The 20,862-nt window shown below is 40.3% G+C and overlaps 1 protein-coding gene across 3 annotated transcripts in view; it reads right to left on the reverse strand.

The window, feature by feature from the left end:
* Window positions 1–11,651, reverse strand: part of LOC110546075 (murinoglobulin-1-like) — a 41,860-nt gene extending 30,209 nt beyond the window's left edge. For all 3 annotated transcript variants that reach the window (XM_060384147.1, XM_060384146.1, XM_060384145.1), the window contains exons 1-8: window positions 11,494–11,651; window positions 10,165–10,348; window positions 9,287–9,446; window positions 9,123–9,175; window positions 1,902–1,922; window positions 1,467–1,635; window positions 1,001–1,085; window positions 159–267 (exon numbers count right to left, since the gene is read on the reverse strand). In XM_060384147.1, coding sequence (XP_060240130.1) covers window positions 159–267; window positions 1,001–1,085; window positions 1,467–1,635; window positions 1,902–1,922; window positions 9,123–9,175; window positions 9,287–9,446; window positions 10,165–10,348; window positions 11,494–11,579 — 867 coding nt within the window. In that variant the 5' untranslated portion in view covers window positions 11,580–11,651. The remainder of the gene's footprint in view (window positions 1–158; window positions 268–1,000; window positions 1,086–1,466; window positions 1,636–1,901; window positions 1,923–9,122; window positions 9,176–9,286; window positions 9,447–10,164; window positions 10,349–11,493) is intronic.
* Between the last annotated feature and the right edge of the window lie 9,211 nt (window positions 11,652–20,862).

The raw sequence follows: 20,862 nt of genomic DNA on the forward strand, positions 1-20,862 counted from the left end.
ATATGCCTGGCTGGTGCTCCATCACTGAGCTACACCCCAAGGTCCAGAATATCCTCTTTCAATGCCTGGTTATGCATTTCCTCTCAGCTGTGCTGTATGCATTGCTGTGTCAGTTAACCTGGATATTAAAAATAGGCCTGTGAACAGTTTTCACTCACCTGGTAACTGACTTCTTTGCATTCAGGCTTTAACCCAAGGCTGAAGTACAGATATTTAAGGCATATACTTATCTTTGCTTGTCCTGGGACAGGCTTCCCGTAGGTGTATCTGTCACAAGATAAATGCACACACACCAAGAGTGTTTCTGAAGCAGAGACTCACTGTTTTCCCACCCATAGTCCACACTGCCAACTTGAAGCTGCCAACTTGAAACTGATTCTATCCAGTTTTGTGATGACAGCAAATACGGCCCATTATTACCACTTGACACTTTATTTTAATGACAAGCAATGTGAACTAAGGTATGCCTTTTCTGTCAGATTTGGGCATATCTGCAAATTTCTCCAGTGGGCTTTGAATACCTGTGATTAACATTGAAATAGCAGTTTTACTTGCTGTAGAATAATATCTTTATTTTTGAGGTACAGAAATGCAAGTAAAAACCCCTCATGCTTTACAGTTAAACTTGGGCGGGAGTGGCTAGAGCTGGAGCCAGACTGGGAGCCATAATTTAGTGTCTGTATTCTCTTTACATGGGTCACTGTTTCTTCTTAGGTACCTTTCTGTCTCCAAAAACCAGGACTCTTTACTGCCTCATACAATTGATTTTATTATTGGTGTCATGAGAATTACCATCAGCAACACAGGCAGTGAGTGACTGAGCAGGAAGTGATGCAGAGTAGAAAGGAACACAATGGAGAAAGGAACACCACAGGGGCCATTCCAGGTGGGAAGGACACGGCCTTCACATTTCTACATATTCTACAATGAGACATTGTCCCAGGTGATTCCGTGCCCAAGTACATCCTTCAAGTTAGAAGAATTGAAAGATATAACTCACACTGCACATGCCGTCACATTTATTTTTTCTTCTTGCATATAGATGGCCTTTGGGACCTTTACTTGAACTTCAAATCTAGGAAGCACTGTTGGGAAAGAGAGGATAAATTCCAGGTGAAAAATGACTTTTCTAGTTGCCTAAATGATCAGTCTCTGTCTCAAAATGGTGATTTCACATTGTGAAGGTGAGTCCACCCTCTAAATAAAGTTAGAACATTGAGTGGTTATAGATTATATCATTTCTTGAAAATCACTGAGGTATCTACTTAAATGAGAAAAACCTAGTAATTTGCTCCTAAAATCCCAGAATTTGTTGGAAGTTCCATGTTGCTAGGTGGATAGCCTAGCTTCAGTCAGATGAACCCCAGCCTTGCACATTTGGACCTCAGTTTGTTCAAAAGAATTCATCCTGTGATCAGTAGAAACTTATAACATCCGATATCCCTATCCAGTCTTCCCAAGCATACCGAATTCCTCTACGGTGAAGGAGTGCTCTTTCTTCTCTCCCGATTGTTTTTGTATCACTATCTTGTAGGATCCCAGAATGGGCTCCAGAGACAGGCTGAAGGACAGTTGCTTAAGCCCGTTCTCTGTGCTGATATTCTGCCACTGCATAATTCGGTTCGTTTTTGGATCCTGTGAAACAGGTTGCAAGTTTTCTAATTCAGTAAAGTATGAAGAACAACAAAACATCTTAGACCACTGTGCTCATGGTGGAAGCATTTGGGAGCCTGCTAATATTCTTCTGGGGGAGAGGGAAATAAAGGAAAGGTGGGACTTAACCAACCAGTTATCTCGAATGGCAGAAGGCTGCTGACCCACAGTAGTTCTATAATACCCCAGCATCAAGGTACTTTCAGTGGATTGAGTTCTCTCTGAATATGAACACTGAAGCTTCTTACCTCAATGTAAACCACAGGAAACTGAAACAAAAGGGAAAGCACTGTTAGTTCAGAACAGAGGGCGGTAACCCCTTTGGCAAACCTGTCTCCAAAACATTATGCTTAAATCAGTAACTAAATTACAGTTATGAAGTAGCAATGAAAATAATTTTATGGTTGTGGGTCACCACAACATGAGGAAGTGTATTAAAGAATCGCAGCATTAAGAAGTTTGGGAACCAATGGTCTAGAAATTTCACACAGACAGCAGATTCCATACATTTATAGACTGGTTCTTAGGACAGTAGTTTCAGTTAGAATTGGATGGACTTAATCTCCATTACAAATCACTTGCAAGCCAACTAACCACCACAGAGAAAATTTAAGTATATATTATAGAACTACCTGAGTTGTTCCACTCACTCAATTGATAGGGACTCAGAAATGGAACTGTGGGACATTATCTGTAAGATTTCTCTGATGTGCTGTGAGTCACACCCTGAGCCTTTACAGTCTGGAGATTATAGAGTTTAGTGTTTAAATCAGGTATATTTGCAGTGTGAAATGGAGTTATTAGTTTTACGTATATCTGTTGGCATATTTTTCATGTGTCCAGTTTACCCTTGTTCACTCAAATGCTGTTTTCTCTACCCCACTATCTGCTTTAAATCCAGACATAGCATTGTGACATTAACTCTATGCACCTCCTGTCTCAAGTTGCGTAAACATGTCACTGTTTGTTTTCTGTATTGCCAATAAAAGTCAACTTGCCAATGCTGAGCAGTTCAGAGAATAGGGTGGGACATCCTGGTCTGATGAGGGGAAGAGAAAAGACAGGAAGAGAGGATGGATCCAAGGGGAGAGGACCAAGAAACATCAGGAGAAATGAACTAGACCTAGAATGTGATCAAAAAGCAAGTAAAATTTGGAAATCTGAATGGGAGAAAGCTCTACTAGCTTGGAGTTTTAGGATGGGGTAATATTGCAGAGCATATCACATTAGGCTAATAAAATATTTAAATAAATCCTGGTCTCTCTGTGTGGTTATTAGGGTATATACCTCGTTAGGGAGTAACTGCTGCTTTACTAAATTATAAACCAATATTAAATATTAGTAATTTGTACTGTATATACAGTCAAATTGTATAACTTGAGGGTGTCCTGGGCAAGGCACTGGATTCCCATTCTTCATCTAATGGGCTACAAAGGGATTAACATGTGTCCTCAACATGCATCACTTGAAGAACTTTAACAGATGCCTGACTGTTGCCAGAGTAATATAAAGGAAGAAAGGCCTCAATAGCTTCTCTTGCTTCAAAGGAGAATTGCTGCTGACCAAGCCAAGAGGGGCAGTTTCAGAGGTTTTGCAGGAGACATGGTTCTGATTGATTAGATGAAGTCTACAGAGTAAAGACAGACACTGACAAGGTCGTTTAAGATTCTATTGTAACTGAGCTGTCTGCAGAGGCAAACTTATTTGAGGTGACCTCAAACTTAGAGAACACAGCCATTTCTAGCAGCTGATAAGGGAGCAAGCAATGGCAGTAGTAAGGGAGATTTAGTGATATAGGACTCGTTTCTGAAAGTACAGAAAGATAGGTCATGACAAGGGATGATGAAAGTGTGGCACATGTGTACACAATGAAGGTCTATTCAGTTATAAAAAAATGACATCACAAGATTTTCAGGCAAATGGATGAAACTTGAAAAAATTATAATTATAAACAAGGCTCAGAAAGACAACTGCTGTGTGTTCTTTCCTATCTGTGGTTCATCACTGCAGACATGTAGAGTTATGTGTTAGACCTTCAGTATCCGTGGAAACCAGGAAAGAAGAGGGTCACTGAGGTGGGAAATTCCTCAGGGTAGGAGAGATGCTTGATGGAGGTGACGTCAAAGCACAGGTGGACTTAAGCAGGGCTGATGTGTGGGATGGGAGAGAAGAGAGGGGAGGGTCGGGGGGTTAGCAATGAAAAATAAGGAAATCATGAAATTTGCAGGCAAATGGTGGGATCTGGAAAGGATCATCCTGAGTGAGTTGTCCCAGAAGCAAAAAGACACACACGGTATATACTCACTCATATGGACATACAACATAAGACAAACCCACTAAAACCTGTGCATCTAAAGAAACCAAGCAAGAGAGAAGACCCTAACAAAAATGTCCAATCCCCATCTGGAAAGGCAAAGAGGATGGACATCAGAAGAAGAAGAAAACAGGAAACAACCTAGGAACCTGCCACAGAGGGCCTCTGAAAGCCTCTGCCATGCAGACTGTGAAAGCAGATGCTGAGCCTGATGGCCAACTTTTGGGCAGAGTGAATGGAATTTTATATAAAAAGTGGGAAATAGGAAGAGATGGAGAGGACAGGAACTCCACAAGGAGAGCAACAGAACAAGAAAATTTGAACATAGGGAACTTCCCAGAGACTCATACTCCAACCAAGGACTATTCATGGAGATAGCCTAGAACCCTGACAATACAGCCATTTCTGACGAGAACTGATAGACTAAGATCAGAAAGGAGAGGAGGACCTCCACTATCAGTGGACTTGGGGAGGGGCATGCAAGCAGAAAGGGGGTGGTGGGACTGGGACGGGAGGAGAGAGGGGCTTATGGGGGGATACAAAATGAATAAAGTTTAATTAATAAAAGTTAAATAAAAAATTAATTAATTAAAAAAAGTCACTCTACATTTCAAAGTAAGCAAATCTGTGAAGTAAGAAATTTTCACTTGGCTACTGAGCTGCCATGGGCTACATCTGAGCAGGAGTTCTAGGCTATATCAATGAACCGTCTTTGGTTGGTGTATCAGTCTCAGAAAAGTCCCCTGTGCTCAGATATTTTGGTTCTGTTGTTCTCCTTCTGGAGTTCCTGTCCTCTCCAGGTCTTAATATCTCCCTCCACAGTGTCATAAGATTCCCTGCACTCTACCCTAAGTTTGGTTTTGAGTCTCAGCATCTGCTTTGATACACTGCTGAGTAGAGTCTTTCAGAGGCCTTCGGTGGTAGGTTCCTGTCCTGTTTTCTGATTTTTCCTGTCCATCTGAGCTGAATGGCTGGCTCTTTGACCAATCCCTGTTCTTCTGAGTGGGAAGCAGCCTTACCAGGCCACAAAGGAGGACAATGCAGCCAGTGATGATGAGACCTGATAAGCTAGGGAAAGGTGGAAGGGGAGGAGGACCTCCCCTATCCGTGGAATTGGAGAGGGGTATGGGAGGAGATGAGGGAGGAAGGGCAGATGAGGGAGAAGGAATGAGGGAGGGGTCTACAGCTGGGATACAAAGTGAATAAACTGTAATTAATATAAAAAAATTAAGTTCATACATGGAACACAAAAAACAATAAAAATTTAATTAAAAAATAAACAAATAAAATGTACATTCAAAGTTTTCTCATAAGCAGAGTGCTGGTTATATATGAGATCTGATGATTACAAGTAACATTTTCATATGTCTATTTTATAGTATGTGTTAATGACTGCATAAGAGATATATTAATAAAAATATGACATACATAAAAAAGCAATTTTCACAAATCTCCTACATATGATATCTTTTAATATTATCCTGGATGCCCTGGCCTATCTGGAAAACAAAGAAAACTATTATGAAAACTGTGAGTGAAGAAGTAAAATTGTTACTATTAGACTAAAGAATGAAAATGTTCTACCAGTTCCTAGTAGGTAGATAGAAAGAGGCAGCACAAACAGATAATAAAAATGGTGGAATTCTCCCTTCCTCCACACACTCCTGGTATGAGACAAAAATCTAAAGGCCCAGCACAGGGCTCTACCTCCTAATGCTAAGGCACCTCTGCAGCGACCAGTCTGACACACATGGTTCTAAGCCAAGACCAGGATAGACTAACCCTAAAGTCTCTGTCTTTGTTCAAATGGATCACTCCTAAATGAGGGAAGGAAGACATCTCAAAGATGCTTCAGAACCCAGCCTTCAGAGAAAGAGAGGCAGGGCTTCCCAGGCCCCTCTGCAGAGGGCCCTCCCACCCATGTGCCTGCTGTGTGCTTGTTTCTTCACCTCTGAAAAAATCCTTTCTCCACTGACTGCTTCTGCCTGCTGTGTTAAAGGTCTTTCCTCTCTTTAATTCTTTAACTGGAAGAGAAATGAACCCTACACATTATTAGCAAGATCACTTTATAACCGGCACACAAAACCTTTTGGAATCCAAGATAAGTCAGTTTGACTAAAGAATTCAGCAAGATCAACATGGAAAATGAGTAATCATATACATAGAAAAATCTTAATTGCATTAAAAATGAAGGCAACAAATTATAAATTCTATAAACTCCATTCATCAATGAAAACTCTGACTTGGGAAATAAGTCAATTAAGAAGTTGAATAGGACTAAGAAGAACATTGCAAACTACTAAGGAATCTGTAAAAGGAATCTAAAATAATGGTTAGATATATGTGTACTAGCAGACACATGTGCTATTAAATGATTCCTACTGTTCCAAGGCAATATATATACTATTAAAATACACATCAAATTTCTAGTCTGATTGTACAACTGCAATCTGATAGTAAAATCTATATCAACATCTCAGAGTAGTTGATGAAATTCTGAAGAAAGGATTAATTCCTGGAAGTGAATTTACCCATCATAAAAATGAAAGTGCTGTAACTATGATGAATCCGGGAGGTGAAAGACGGGAGAGAGAGGCAGTTGGTCACATGTGAGCTGCTGTGGAATAAGTACCTGGTCTTCATCGAAGAATCTACGTAACAAGCAGGTACAATCGCCTGCTGTAGTCCTAGCTGGAGAAGCAGAGACAGACAGCTCTAGAGGGGTCATTGGCCAGGCAGCCTAGCCAGACCATCAAGGCTAGGATCATCAACCCAGGCTAGGGGGAAACTCTGACTTAGAACTCAAGGTGTATGACACCCCAAACTGACACCCAAGATTGTCTCCTGGCTAGCATACACATGTGTATACACACACATGTGCAGACAAGTGAACATGTGTTACACAGAGACACACAAAGAACTAGGAAGTGATCAACAACTGTGGTGGTTTGAATGGGTTTGGCCTCCATAGACTCATGTGTTTGACTGGTTGGCCATAGGGAGTGGCATGATTAGGAGGTGTGGCTGTGTTGGAGTAGGTATCCTCTTGGTGGAGGAAATGTGTCACTGTGGGGGTGGGGCTTTGAGGTCTCAAATGCTCAAGCTACACCCAGTGTGGCACACAGTCTTTTCCTGCTGCCTTCAGATCAAGATGTAGAACTCTCAGCTCCTTCTCCAGAACCATGTCTGCCTGCATGCCACCATGCTTTGTGCCATGAGGATAATGGACGAAACCTCTGAAACTGTAAGCCAGCACCAAGTAATTATTTTTTGTTTTTGTTTTTAATATATAAGAGTGACCATAGTCATGGTGTCTTTTCACAGTAAACAATAAAACCTTAACTAAGACAACAACCTACACTGGAACTTTCAGTGTCAGAGCCTACAGAGATAGGTAAAGGGATTAAGGATTGTCCAGAAGAACTATATACATGTGTATACAATGAAGGATCAAAATAGAAAAAACACTATGAGTGAGGCAACCCAGACCCAGAAAGACAAACATGATATGTACTCACTTAAAGTGGATATTAAGTATAAAATAAATCACAATCACACTGTCGTCCACAGACCCACAGAGTCTGTGTAACAAGGAGGGCTTTACGGGGATGTAGAGATCTTCCTAGGAAGGGAAAATAGAATGGATCTTTTGAGTGGGGTAAGAGTGGAGGCAGAAAGGTTCAAGCAGGGGAGGGATGAATGAAGAGAGAGTTTGGGGAGAGATGGAGAGATGATCGGAACAGGAGGCATTTAAGGTGCAGTATGGAAATCTATTGTGGTGTAAACTCCCTTGAACCTATGAAAGTGACCTCACTGAGGACTCCTAGCAATGGAGGATTTGACACCTGAAAGGCCATCTTTTGTGACCAGTCAAGGCTCTCAGAAGTGGGACTGGGCCCAAGCCACAAGAGGCAGCTTATGCCCCATACTGCCTGTGTGGCCAGGAATGAGATGCTGGATGACTGGATGGCTCTTTTGCCTGCTCTTGGGAGCCCTTTCCTTTTACAGGGTTGTCTTACTCAGCTTTCATATGAGGGCATGGGCCTATTCTTATCGCATCTTGTTGTGATGTGTTCAGCTGATATCAGTAGATGGGCTGCTCTTTTCTGAAGTGAAACAGATCTGGAGAAGGAAGTTTAGGGGAGAGACTAGGGAGAGTGGAGGAAGAGGAGGCTGCACTTGTGACAGAAGAATAATAGTAGAAAATAGAAAAAATTATCCTTGGTAGAATTACACAGAAGACTATTGGTTAAATACAATGTTTAGACTTGCCAACAAATGGTGTCTATAGTAATTTCTTATTTTCAAAGAACTAATTAAGTAAAAGTGGATTATGATTTTGTTTACTTTTTAACTAGTTCTTTGAGATTTTGTACAGTGTTTTAAGATGATAGTCAACCCTCCCTCCATTTATACTAGATCTACCACCCTTCCCTACTCATATGACTTAGGGTTCTCTATTTTTTTTCACCCATTAATTTGTTTTGAACTGCCCATTTATTCTTGGATGTGTGGACTTCCATTGGAATATGGTTGACTTACCAGTGTCTGCCCTCTTAAAGACAACCGACTTTTTCCCAGTAGCTGTCAGTTAACAAGAGCTCCTCAGCTAGGAGTGGGGCTTCATGTACATCTCCCCTCTCCATGCTAGGCTTTGGTCGGGCTTGATAGTGTATGTGCTTGTGCCTGCTAACACAAGTGTAAGTACAAACGTGCAGCTGCCATATTGTGTTTAGAGGACTGTTCCCTGGTATTTATTCTGGCTCTGACAGTATTCACCTCTGCTTCTTACAGTTTTTCCTCCTTCTCTGACACAATTATCTCTGTGCCTTTGGAGGAGAGGATGTGATTTTGATGTCCAATTTAGGCTTTCACATTCTACAGTCAAGCTGGTAGTGACTGGAATCATCATCCCTACTAGCCACCTTTCATAGTGTGGCAAGAAGATACTTAATCAGGAATCGACTGAAAAATAAGGACTTTCACATAAGGAAGACATAAAATGGCCAAATGTAACTGAGAAAGGGCATAAATAGGCAAAAGATCAGAATCAAAACCAGATCAACTCATACTTTAGAAAGGGGCTGGAAATTAGAATATTAAGGTGGCATTTTGTCTTGATGAACTCACCAATACCCACCAGTGAAAGACTCACCAACTCATTCAGAGGGTGTAGATTTTTATCCATAGAGACAACCCTAAAGTTGACTGGAAAGAGAGAGAGAGAGAGAATTTTCTAGTGAGGTCCAGAGACTCAGTCTTCTCTTGCCATGCTCAGGACGGCATCTTAATTCCTTTGCCCACTCTGTAGCTTCATACCTGACTGTCCTGGCTTGTACACTGGTTTGTCTGTCTGGAGAAAGACAACGCTTTCTTTGTTCTTCACCAGCACCACCGTCTTTTTGCTGAATTCATGTGTTGGCCCTTTGATGTGGACAGAGAGGGACACCTTCTCCTCAGAAAGGAAAAGTCTGGGGAGCTGAGAAAGAGAGGAATACAAGACCCTTAACTGTCTGACCCTCTGCAGCTTTTAGATTTCCTTTTTCACTTCATCTGCTTCCACATCACAGGAAGGAGATGGGTCACGTCAATTTTTGTTTAAATGTTATGTAGAGGATAAAAGTGTCAGAATAAAAACTAGAAAACACAATTGTATGTGATTCAATGGAAGCACCAAACAGTCATTTTTATGGAGTAAATATGGTCTTGATTGAAAATTAGCTCTAACTCTGAAACTGATGTAGAGGGAAAGACAATACGTTAATGGTGGTAGAAATTAGGAGATAATATATTAGTGGTGGTAGATACTGTGTCTTGAGGATAGGCCCTGAACAAGAAACCAATACTTATTCAGAAGAGTTGTGGACCTTATTAGCTCAGTGTTACTTGAAAGTTCGTGACTCACTAGCAAAATGTACTACGCATTGGAAAAACGTCTGTTTCTCTGGGTGGTTAAACTTTTGAGAAAATTCATTGGGAAAGCAGCATAAGTACAAGAATTGGCTCTTCCCATTTTAGGTGTGAAAATCCATGGTATTTTTTAATTCGGTAAATTTCTAAGTTTCTCCTGTCTTGAAGTCAAAGATATGTTTCTAGAGTGATCTTTTTTAGAAATCTGTATGTGTATTATAGATGCATATCAACACACATATGTACATGTATGTATAAACAAATCAGAACAGGTTTCTGGTACTCACAGTAAAGGACACACAGCGGAACAAGTCCTTGTCGACCACAAGCTCATTGAACAGGCTTCTGTTTCCCCAGCCATACTGCAAGGTGGCTGTGACTGTCACCGTCTCATTCAGATGGTATAGATGGAGGCAGATTTTCTCAGGGGTCTCAGTGAGGAGCTGGGAAGGGACCAGCACCATATACTTCCTGGAAAGGAAGGAGTTTGGGCCAGCCCAGGACAGATATCAGTGTTTAAGAGTGTAGTTTCATCACAGTAACCCCTGCCATCCATATTTCCACAGTCTGAGATGGCAGTTGACAGCATGATACAGCAGAGTGGCAGGACGATTATCGATTTTTGTAGTGGTGATAACTCAACTTCTGCTGTGTAACCCACCAAGGCAGGTTCAATTGACAGGTGGTCCCTGCACTAAGCAGCCAGCATTCAAGTTCTTGCAGGTTTTTCTTTTCTTTAAATGAAGATATGGAGGGAAAATTTATATTTTCCAGAAACATTCATCAGAACTGTTCTTCATTACCATTTTTAATTCTTGGGAAAGAACTTAGTACTTGTTTTTATTTTTGGGTACTCTCCATCCTCAATTTATAATATGACTGTGAAATTCAGAGTTGCATAATTCACTTATGTTACACTTGAGCATGAGTGAAAAGCTCTCTGTAGAAACCATTCTTTCTTTTCCTAGCATTAGAGATTTTGTTTCAAAATAGCTAAAAATCTATGTGATCACTGCTGTACCACAGTATCACCAGGTTCATAAATGTATTTTTCTGATCTCAAAAGAGCAAAAAAAAAAATTTCGCTAACAATGTAATTCTAATAATGTGGATACTTTGGACACCAAACAAGTTCTACTGGTAGTTTAATCCAAGCCCTTGATCCTAACAGGAGTGTTGTTATAGGACACAAACATCCACAGAGTTCTGGTGTGCTCAAAGTCTCACCTGTACCAAGGTTAGACTGTAGCCTATTCATTTCCAACCAAGAGTCCCAACAGTTTAAATGGTCATTTTCCAAGTGAGTAAGTTTCAACAAATAAGAATTTCTCTGACCACTGGGATTTTAGATATTCCTGGTATCTAGGAGGAATGCTGTTCTAAATCACATAATACCTCAGTTTAGCCACACTGATCCCTTTAGAGTTCTAAAAACAAAAAGATTATACATAATCATGTAATGCTAGAGTTGGGAAACACACACACATATAATTACTGTTTGTTAATTTTATAGCAAAAAGACTTTGGGAAGGTTTTCCGGAGAAGGGACTGTGAAAGGAAAGGAATGGTTTTGATTGGAGGAGGAAAGATATAGGAGAGTCCTTGGTGGTACTCACGGATCTGAATGGATCGAGGAAGCAGAAGGCAGAAAGACAAGAAGAACTGAAATGAGACATGGCAGAGCCTGTCTGTTCTTCCACATGGTGTAGGAAGAAAGGACAGGAGGACAGGGCTTATGGTGTCCTCTTTCTTAACCCTGTTTCTAGAGATTTCCCCAATCCACCCTGGCTATTTATGAGTACTCTGTGCAAACAGGAAGCTTTGCCAAAGGTGTCTAAATAGAAGAGTGGAATTTCTGTAAGAGTTCTTTGTTAGTGTCACTGCATTCAGTGATGGCCTCTGGACAACTCAAATAAGTTACAACAGTCTCAGGAAAGGTGCCAGATGGTGGATGGTGCTGGTAAAGGGTCAAGGCCATGCAAACCCATAATGCACATAGACTTGCTTGGTTTGAATTAGAGAAGGCTTTCTCAGCCTTAATGACCAATAAACCTTTGCAGTACATGACTGTGCTGTGATTGTGTGACATTTGTCACCTCACTGCTTCTACTCACCTAGAATCTCTTAGCACTACTTTGAATGAGACCTCTCCATTTCTCTCTTTCCTCATTTAAGAGTAAACAGGAGAAGTCCAGGTTGGAGATTTTCAGTGTTCTTTTATCTGATTATTCAATAATCTGTTTTTATTGGTCTTTTGTGTAAAAAGGAAAACTGTGGATACTAAGATAAAAATATCACCTATTACAAGTCACTGTACCTAAATCTTGTTAGAACAGAAGTCCCCAAAGCTCATATAGAGACACACTTGCAAAGTCTTATGGCTATGGGTTGCTAGGAAGCCAAATATAATCTGAGCAACTAAGGTAGTTGCTTCAATTCTGAAGTGATTATTATTCAGGATGCAACTCAGTTCCTTTGGAAGGACATTAAGGTATGAGTTGGGAAGCACATTAACATTTCTATTCTAGATCATAGGGATGTTGATTTTTGCAAAGATCATACCACACTGATTTTTTAAGAAGGTTAGTATAAATGAAAACAATTATAATCTTGAGACATTAAGGAAAAGGAATAAACCTGCTAGAAGGGGATTCGGGTAAGCATGTGAAGGATGAAAAAGAAATACAACTTCTGAATTTCATTGATTGAACTCTGAACCCTAGTTAATCATCAATAGGAAGTCTCACCAACTCCTGAACTGGCCCCTTTTGTCCAAATTCCACTGAAATAATAATTACATTTTTCCTCTTAACTTCCTATTTATTATTATTATTCTTTTTTGAGCATGACAATGCATAGCTTTAACTTCCTGATAGGTGATGGTAGAAATGATAGACACAGAAACATTAAGAGGTTCTAACACTGCAGGATAGTATCAAATGGCAGGGCATGTCATCTGAGATAGTGCATAATCCAGGCTCAGAACTCACAGAGATCTTCTTGTTAGAGAGCAGACATGCTATCCTAGTTACTTGAAGTTTTAAAGTAGACAGAGAAAGTAGGGTACAGATCTGAGTCTTGAGAAAGCTTATGCAATGGGTAACATAGGCATGTCTGAAATAGAAAGACTTTGTTGGAATAACAGTGCTGAGGTAAGCCCAAGCTTTAAGAGGTCCCATAGGAAATAAGACAAACAAAAACTTGGAGTATAACATGAAATGGTTGAAATAATGAAAGCATATAAAAATACTGTTTAGAATAATAGTTCATGTGTTGGCATGAGAGAATGACCAAGGGCCTAGAAACCCTAATGGATGGCTGGTGTAGTTATCTGAACATGCTGTCATGGTGTTACAAGATGAGAGAGGAGGAGTCAGACAGACTTCCTGGCGGCAGACAGATAGGGACAGGAACAATGCCTAAGCAAAAAAGGTGGCAAACCCCTAGGGTGACTGTCTTCTTCCTTAATGGGGTTGTTGGCTAAGATTGGCTCCTATGGCCTTTTATTTGAGTGCCAAGTCAGCAGGGATTGGTACTGTTTGAAAGAAGGAGAAAGCCTGGGAAGTGTGACCTTGTTGGAGGAAGTGTGGTGCTGTGGGTGAGCTTAGAGGTTTCAAAAGCCCATGTTAGTCACTTCCTCTCTGTCTCTTACTCTTCTTTCCCTTCTCTCTCTGCCAAGGAGGATGTAGCTTCATTTCCTTCTTCTACACCATGTCTTAATGCATATGGCCAAATTCTCTGCCATGTTGTCAATGGCCTAAATCTCTGGAACCGTAAGTCAGCTACCAATTAAATGCTTTCTTTTATAAGAGTTCCCTTGGTTGTGGTATCTCTTATATTTTTGGTTGTGAGCCTAGCCTTTAATGGCTGAGCCATCTCTCTAGTTCTGGTTGTGGTATCTCTTTACAGCAATAGAGCAGTGACTAAGACAGAAGTTGGTACCAGGGCCTGGGGTACTGCTGGAACAGGCCTGACCATGCTGCTTGTTGGCAGAATGTGGACTTCTGTACTCTGGATTGAGAAAGCAGTTGAACATTTCAGGCAGGGCTGGCTGGGCCATCCTAGGAACAGGGAGACCCATGCTGAGGGCTGTGTAACTATGACTGCCCAGCTCAAGAAGTGTCAGAGGGGAAGAACATTAGTAGGCAGCCTTGAGACCATTCTTGTCAAATTTTGGAAAAGAATAAGGCTGGGTGTTGCCCTCGTTTTAAATATGCTTGGGGCTAAATTGGAGAGTTTTGAATTAATGGCCGAGGAGCTTTGAAGACAGCCAAGTACTGACTCTGCCATGTGGTCACGGTGGCCACTCTTCTGCAGCTCTATCAGGAAAAGGAGCGACCTGGACAAAGAGAAATACAAAATGTGCACTTTGAGGAGAGGAGGAGTACCAGGAAAGGTAATGGAACTAAGTCCAGTGCTCAAAGAGATAAAAAGTTTAAAGAAGAGCCTGATGCTAAATGGTAAAAGAAGAGTAGGGACCTCAGGGCAATATTCCACCAACTAAACTTCCAATTGGTGAAAAGAAATGAAAGAAAACCTTAAGTCCTGATAGAAAACATTTACAACAGGAAGCCAATGCATGTGTAAGTGAACGAGGAGAACCCAGTCCATCTCCATCAGGGAGCAGAATTTGGTAGTGTTAATCACATGGTCCTGTCTTTAGAGTCAAGGACACAAGAAAGGGAGCGTGGAATCTTCCTTCATAGTTGGGCAGAGTTATTAAAGGCCAGAGGTGTGTCAGGGATGACCCATCTTGGAGGCCCAGAGAGGCCAGTATGTGAAGTTGTGAAAGTCAAGCCTGGATTTCCTTGGAAACACTTGTTATGGAGTCCAAGGCAACAAGTGAAGACAGACTGGACTTAGAATATCATCAAACGAAGGTATTAATCACTACTAGCAGGCTGACAGACTTAATCCCAAAGAGAAGATGTGTTATGCAGCACCGGCTAGAGGAAAGTTTTCAAAGGTGGGTGCCACAGTTACCTGATTTGAGTGACATGTGAAGATCAGTAAGAAACTGCTTTTACTCCTCTGAGCTGTGAGGAGCTGTCTCTCTCTCTCTCTCCCAGTATTCACTGAGAAAGGAGCTGTTGCACTCCCCACTTCACAGTGATAAGTGGGTTTTAGAAAGTCAAAGCAATCTTTTACTTATATTAGTTTTACAAGTTTGAGGAATGGGCAAGGAGTCAGATTTGCAGTGAGCTCACATTTTAGAAAATTAGAAGCTCAGAATAGCTTCCTAGCACACAATGGAGTTTTTCTCAGCCATCACAAACCCAGAGGTTGGAGATGTTGGTGTAATGAATTCAGCCACATAATTCTCTCCCTCTCTGCAGTGCAGTCTGCAGTATTTCCATGCAGACATGAGTATCTCGTCTTTTCCTTAGCTTTCTGCAATCATACAGTTACTCCACAGTTGTGTGACCACGAAAGTCAGAAACAGAAGTCAGATATGCTTTAAGATTCATTTAAGATTTATAATTCAAAGTATGTGTGAGTATCTTAAACAAAAACAGTAGAAGAATACACGAGGTATTTTCTGATTTTAACATAAAAATATTGGTTATTTCTGAGGTATATAGTTCAAGAAAAACATATTTCCTAGACATACTGAAAACAAACAATCAGGAAAAAACAGAATATTGTGGTCATGACGGGAACTTTATGTTTAAAGCTTAATAATTAATGTGCTTAAAAGAAATAGTAAACAAAAATGCCTCTAACCTGTAAGCCCCATGTGCCCAAGGACAGATTGCTTCCAGGAATTCTGGAGCAGTTCTTGTAACGGCCTGATTTGTTTATGTAAGATAAAAAGCCACGTGTTTTCACTCCTGTGAACAAGTTTACTTGCCCCTGCCAGCACGTGGGATGTGTGCTTTCCTGTAGGTAGGCAGGATGTGTGTCTGATTGCACATAGACAGAAAGTATGCCGCTCTGTGATTTTAACCCAGATTGCAGGAAGGCAGGAAGCACAGAGCCTTGTGAGGTTTGCTCTTAGGAACCCTCTTAGGAATTGATGTAATTCGGAGCTGCATCTTGAGAGTGCTCCCAGGGCAGTCCTGGCTCCATGAGGACCTGGTGCTATATCCTAATAAAGTCTCTTCTTTGTTAGTTTTTATTCATGCAAATTTCATCATTTCCTTGTTTTTTTTTTTCATTTCCTTGTTTTTTATTGCTGAGTAATATTCCATTGTGTAGATGTACCACAATTTCTGTATCCATTCTTCAACTGAGGGACATCTGGGCTCTTTACACTTTCTGGCTATTACAGATAAAGGTGTGACAAACATGGTTGAGCAAATGTCCTTGTTGTGTACTGGAGCATGTTTGGATATATGCCTAGGAGTAGTATAGCTGGATCTTGAGGTAGCACTATTCCTAATTGTCTGTAGAAGGGCCAGATTTATTTCCAAAGTGGTTGTACAATTTTACCTTCCCACCAGCAGTGGAGGATGGTTCCCCTTTCTCCACCTCCTCTCCAGCATATGTTGTTACTTGAGTTTTTGATCTTAGCCACTTTGGTGGGTGTAAGGTGAACTCTCAGGGTCATTTTGATTTGCCTTTCCCTGAAGACTAAGGACGTTGAACCTTTCTTTAAATATTTCTCTGTCATTCAATGTTCCTCTATTGAGAATTCTCTGTTTAGCTCTGTACCCCATTTTTCAATTGGATTGCTTGATTTGTTGTTGTTTAACTTTTTGAGTTCTTTCTATATTCTGGCTATTAGCCCTCTGTCAGATATAGGCCTGGTGAAGATCATTTCCCAATCTTTAGGCAGTCATTTTGTTTAATGACAGTGTCCTTTGCTTTACAGAAGCTTTTCAGCTTCATTAGGTCCCATTTGTTGATTGTTGCTCTTAGAGCCTTTGCTGTTGGTGGTCTGTTCAGGAACTTGTATCCTGTGCCAATGAGTTCAAGGCTCTTCCCCTCTTGTTCTTCTAACAGGTTTAGTGTGTCTGGTTTTATACTGAGGTCTTTGATCCACTTGGACTTTAGTTTTGTGCAGGGTGATAAGTATGGATCTATTTGCATTTTTCTACATGTAGACATCCAGTTAGACCAGCACTATTCGTTGAAGATGCTGTCTTTTTTTCCATTGAATGGTTTTGGCATCCTTGTCAAAAATTAGGTGACCAAAGCGTGTGGGTTCATTTCAGGGTCTTCTATTTGAGTCCATTGATCCACCAGTCTGTTTCTAGGCCAGTAAGTACCATGCAGTTTTTAGTATTGTTGCTTTATAGTACAGCTTGTGATCAGGGATGGAGATACCTCCAGAAGATCTTTTATTGTAGAGGATTGTTTTAGCAATTCTGGATTTCTTGTTATTCTATATGAAGTTGCAATTTTTCTTTCATTGTCTGCAAGAATTGTGTTGGTGTTTTGATGGGAATTGCATTGAATCTCCAGATGATCGGTTGTTGTACAGGATCCTTTAGGAAATTCTGGTATATAGGAGGGCTTCTGATTTTTTTGAGTTGATTTTGTATCCTGCCACTTTGCTGAAGGTGTTTATCAGCTGAAGGAGTTCTCTCATTGAATTTTTGGGGTTGCTCATGTATACTATCATATCATCTGCAAATAGTGACACTTTGACCTCTTCCTTTCTGATTTGTATCCCCTTGATCTCCTTTAGTTGTCTTATTGCTCTGGCTAGGACTTCAAGTACTATGTTGAAGAAACATGGAGAGAATGGGCAGCCTTGCCTTGTCCTTGACTTCAGTGGGATTGATTTAAGTTTCTTTCCATTGAGTTTGATGTTGGCTATAGGCTTGCTGTATATTGCCTTTACTATGTTTAGGTATGTGCCTTGTATCCCTGATCTCTGCAAGACTTTAAACCTGAATAGGTGTTGGATTTTGTCAAATGCTTTTTAGGCATCTAAGGAGATGATCATGTGGTTTTTCTCCTTCAGTTTGTTTATATGGTGCATTTCATTGATGGATTTCCATATATTGAACCACCCTTGCATGCCTGGGATGAAGCCTACTTGGTCATGGTGGATGATATCTTTTATGTGTTCTTGGATTCGGTTTGCCAGTATTTTATTGAGTATTTTTGCATCAATGTTCATAAGAGAGATCGGTCTGAAGTTTTCATTTTTTGTTGGGTCTTTGTGTGGTTTAGGTATCAAGGTGACTGTGGCTTCATAGAATGAGTTTGGTAATGTTCCTTCTGTTTCTATTTTTTGGAATACTTTGAAGAGAATTATAGTTAACACTTCTTGGAAAGTCTGGCAGAATCCTGCACTGAAACTATCTCGCTCAGGCCTTGTTTTGGAAGTGAGACTGTTGATGACTGCTTCAATTCCTTCGGAAATATAGGACTATTCAATCCTTCTACCTGATTTGGCCTTAATTTTGGTAGATGGAATTTATCAAGAAAATTGTCCATTTCCTTTAGATTTTCAAATTTTGTGGCATGTAGGCTTTTGTAGTATGACCTAATAATTGTTTGGATTTCCTCTGTAAGTGGAAAGTGTCTGTAGGTGTGTCTCCCTTTTTATTTATGATTTTGCTGATTTGCATAGTTTCTCTCTGCCTTTAGTTTGTCTAGCTTGTTGATGATTTCAAAGAACCAGCTCTTGGTTTCCTTGATTCTTTGAATAGTTTTATTTGTTTTGAATTGATTGATTTCAGCCCTGAGTTTGATTATTTCCAGCCATCTGTTTCTCTAGAGTGCTTCTTTTTTTTTCTCCCCTTGGGCTTTCCGTTGGGCCATTAAGTAGCTTGTATGAGATTTTTCAAACTTCTTCTTGAAGGCCCTTAGTGCTATGGATTTTCCTCTGAGCACTGCTTTCATTCTGTCCCATAAATTTGGGTATGTTGTACCTTCATTTTCATTGAATTCTAGGAAGTCTTTAATTTTTTTCTTTATTTCTTTCTTGACCCAGCTGTCATTGAGTAGCAAGTTGTTCAGTTTCCATGTGTGTGTAGGCTTTTTGCTATTTCTGTTGTTATTGTGGTCCAGGTTTAGTCCATGGTGGTCAGATAGAATACAGGGTATTATTTCAATTTTTTTGTATCTGTTTAGGCTTGCTTTGTGGCCAAGTATATGGTCTATTTTGGAGAAGGTTCCATGAGGTGCTGAAAAGAAGGTATACTCTTGAGTTTGGGTGAAAAGTTCTGTAGACATCTATTAGGTCCATTTGATTTAGGACCTCTGTAAGTGCCTTTATTTCCCTATTTTGCTTCTGTCTAGATTATCTGTCCCTTGGTGAGAGTGGGGTGTTGAAGTGTCCCACTGTTAAGGTGTTGGGATCGATGTGTGATTTCAGCTTCAATAATGTTTCTTTTACAAGTGTAGGCGGTCTTGTACTTGGGGCATAGATGTTCAGAATTGTGATGTCCTCCTGGTGGAATTTTCCTTTGATGAGAACGAAGTGTCCCTCCTCAACTTTTGTTGATTAATTTTCATGGAAAGTCTATTTTATTAGATATTAGGATAGCTACCATAACTTGTTTTCTGGGTCCATTTGCTGGAAACACTTTTTTTTCCAGCCCTTTACTCTGAGGTAGTGTTTATCTTTGTTGCAGAGGTGTTTTTCTTGGATGTAGCAGAATGTTGAATCCTGTTTCTGCAACCATTCTGTTAGTCTGCATCTTTTTATTGGAGAGTTGAGTCCATTGATGTTGATAGGTACTAGTGATCAATGAATATTTCTTTTGTTCACTCCTATTATTCTTAGATTTTGTCTTTTCATAGTGTCCCTGATTTCTTGGATGTTTTCTCTTTGGGAGTTTTCTGATTCTCCCTTTTCTTTCTTTTTTTTTTTAAAGGAAGAACTAGTAGGTTCATTAAAATATTTTGGGAAGTACAATAATGTTGAGACTGATTGATATCTCAAGAGTAAATACTTTGTGAGTAAGTTAAATATCCTTTTAATTAATTAATTAATCAGGCAATTTGGTTTTTTAAAAGATTCTTTATTAATTACACTTTATTCACTCTGTATCCCCCCTGTGGTTCCCTCCTTCCTCCACTTCCAATCCCTCCCTTCCTCCCCCCTCTGCACTCATGCCCCTCTCCAAGTCCACTGATAGGGGAGGTTTTCTTTTCCTTCCTTTTGATCCTAGTCAATTAGGTCTCATTAGGAGTGGCTGCATTGTCTTCTTCTGTGGCCTGGTAATGCTGCTCCCCCCTCAGGGGGAAGTAATTAAAGAGCAGGCCAATCAGTTCATGTCAGAGACAGTCCCTGTCCTATTACTATGGAACCCACTTGGAGACTGAACTGCTTAGAAGAAAAAGTGATTTTCCTTTTTCTCTGATAGACGTGTCAATTTCTGCAGGTGTATCTTCAGCACCTGAGATTTTCTCTTCCATCTCTTGTATTCTTTTGGTTATGTGTACCTTTGTGATTCCTGATCTTTTCTCTAAGTTCTCCATCTCCAAGGTTTTCTCTGCTTGTATTTTCTTTATTGATTCTAATTCTGCTTATATGTCTTTCACCATTTCCTTCATCTGTTTTAATGTGTAGTCCTGTTTTTCGATGATGGCTTCTACTTTTTTTGTTTATTTCCTTTCTATGTGCCACTAATTGTGCCTCTACTTGTTTGGCTGTATTTCTCTGAGAGCTTTGTCCGTTTCCTCTCTATTTGCCTCTACTTGTGTGGTTATTTCTTTGAGAGAGTTGTTCATTTCCTCTTTATGTGCTTCTATTTCTATGGCTATTTCTCTGAGAGATCTGTTTATTTCTTCTTTATGTGCCTCTAATAACTGGATAAACCTAGTTTTAAAGTCATTTTCTTGTGTTTCCGATGGATCGAAATGTTCATTGATTTTGGTGGTTGCTGGTGAAGCCATAATGTCCTGATTTTTGTTGGGTGTGTTTTTACACAGGCCTCTGGCCATCTGTAACCCTCACTGTTTGTTTGTCTGTACTTCAGACTGCCTTTTTCTGGTTTCTGGAATGTTTTTCAAGAAGATGAGAGAGGTCCACTGTTTGTGTTGGTGTTTCATCAGCACCTAAGTGAGGAATGTGACTCTGG

This window comes from Meriones unguiculatus, chromosome 5 (genome assembly GCF_030254825.1).
Source record: "Meriones unguiculatus strain TT.TT164.6M chromosome 5, Bangor_MerUng_6.1, whole genome shotgun sequence".
NCBI lineage: Eukaryota > Metazoa > Chordata > Mammalia > Rodentia > Muridae > Meriones > Meriones unguiculatus.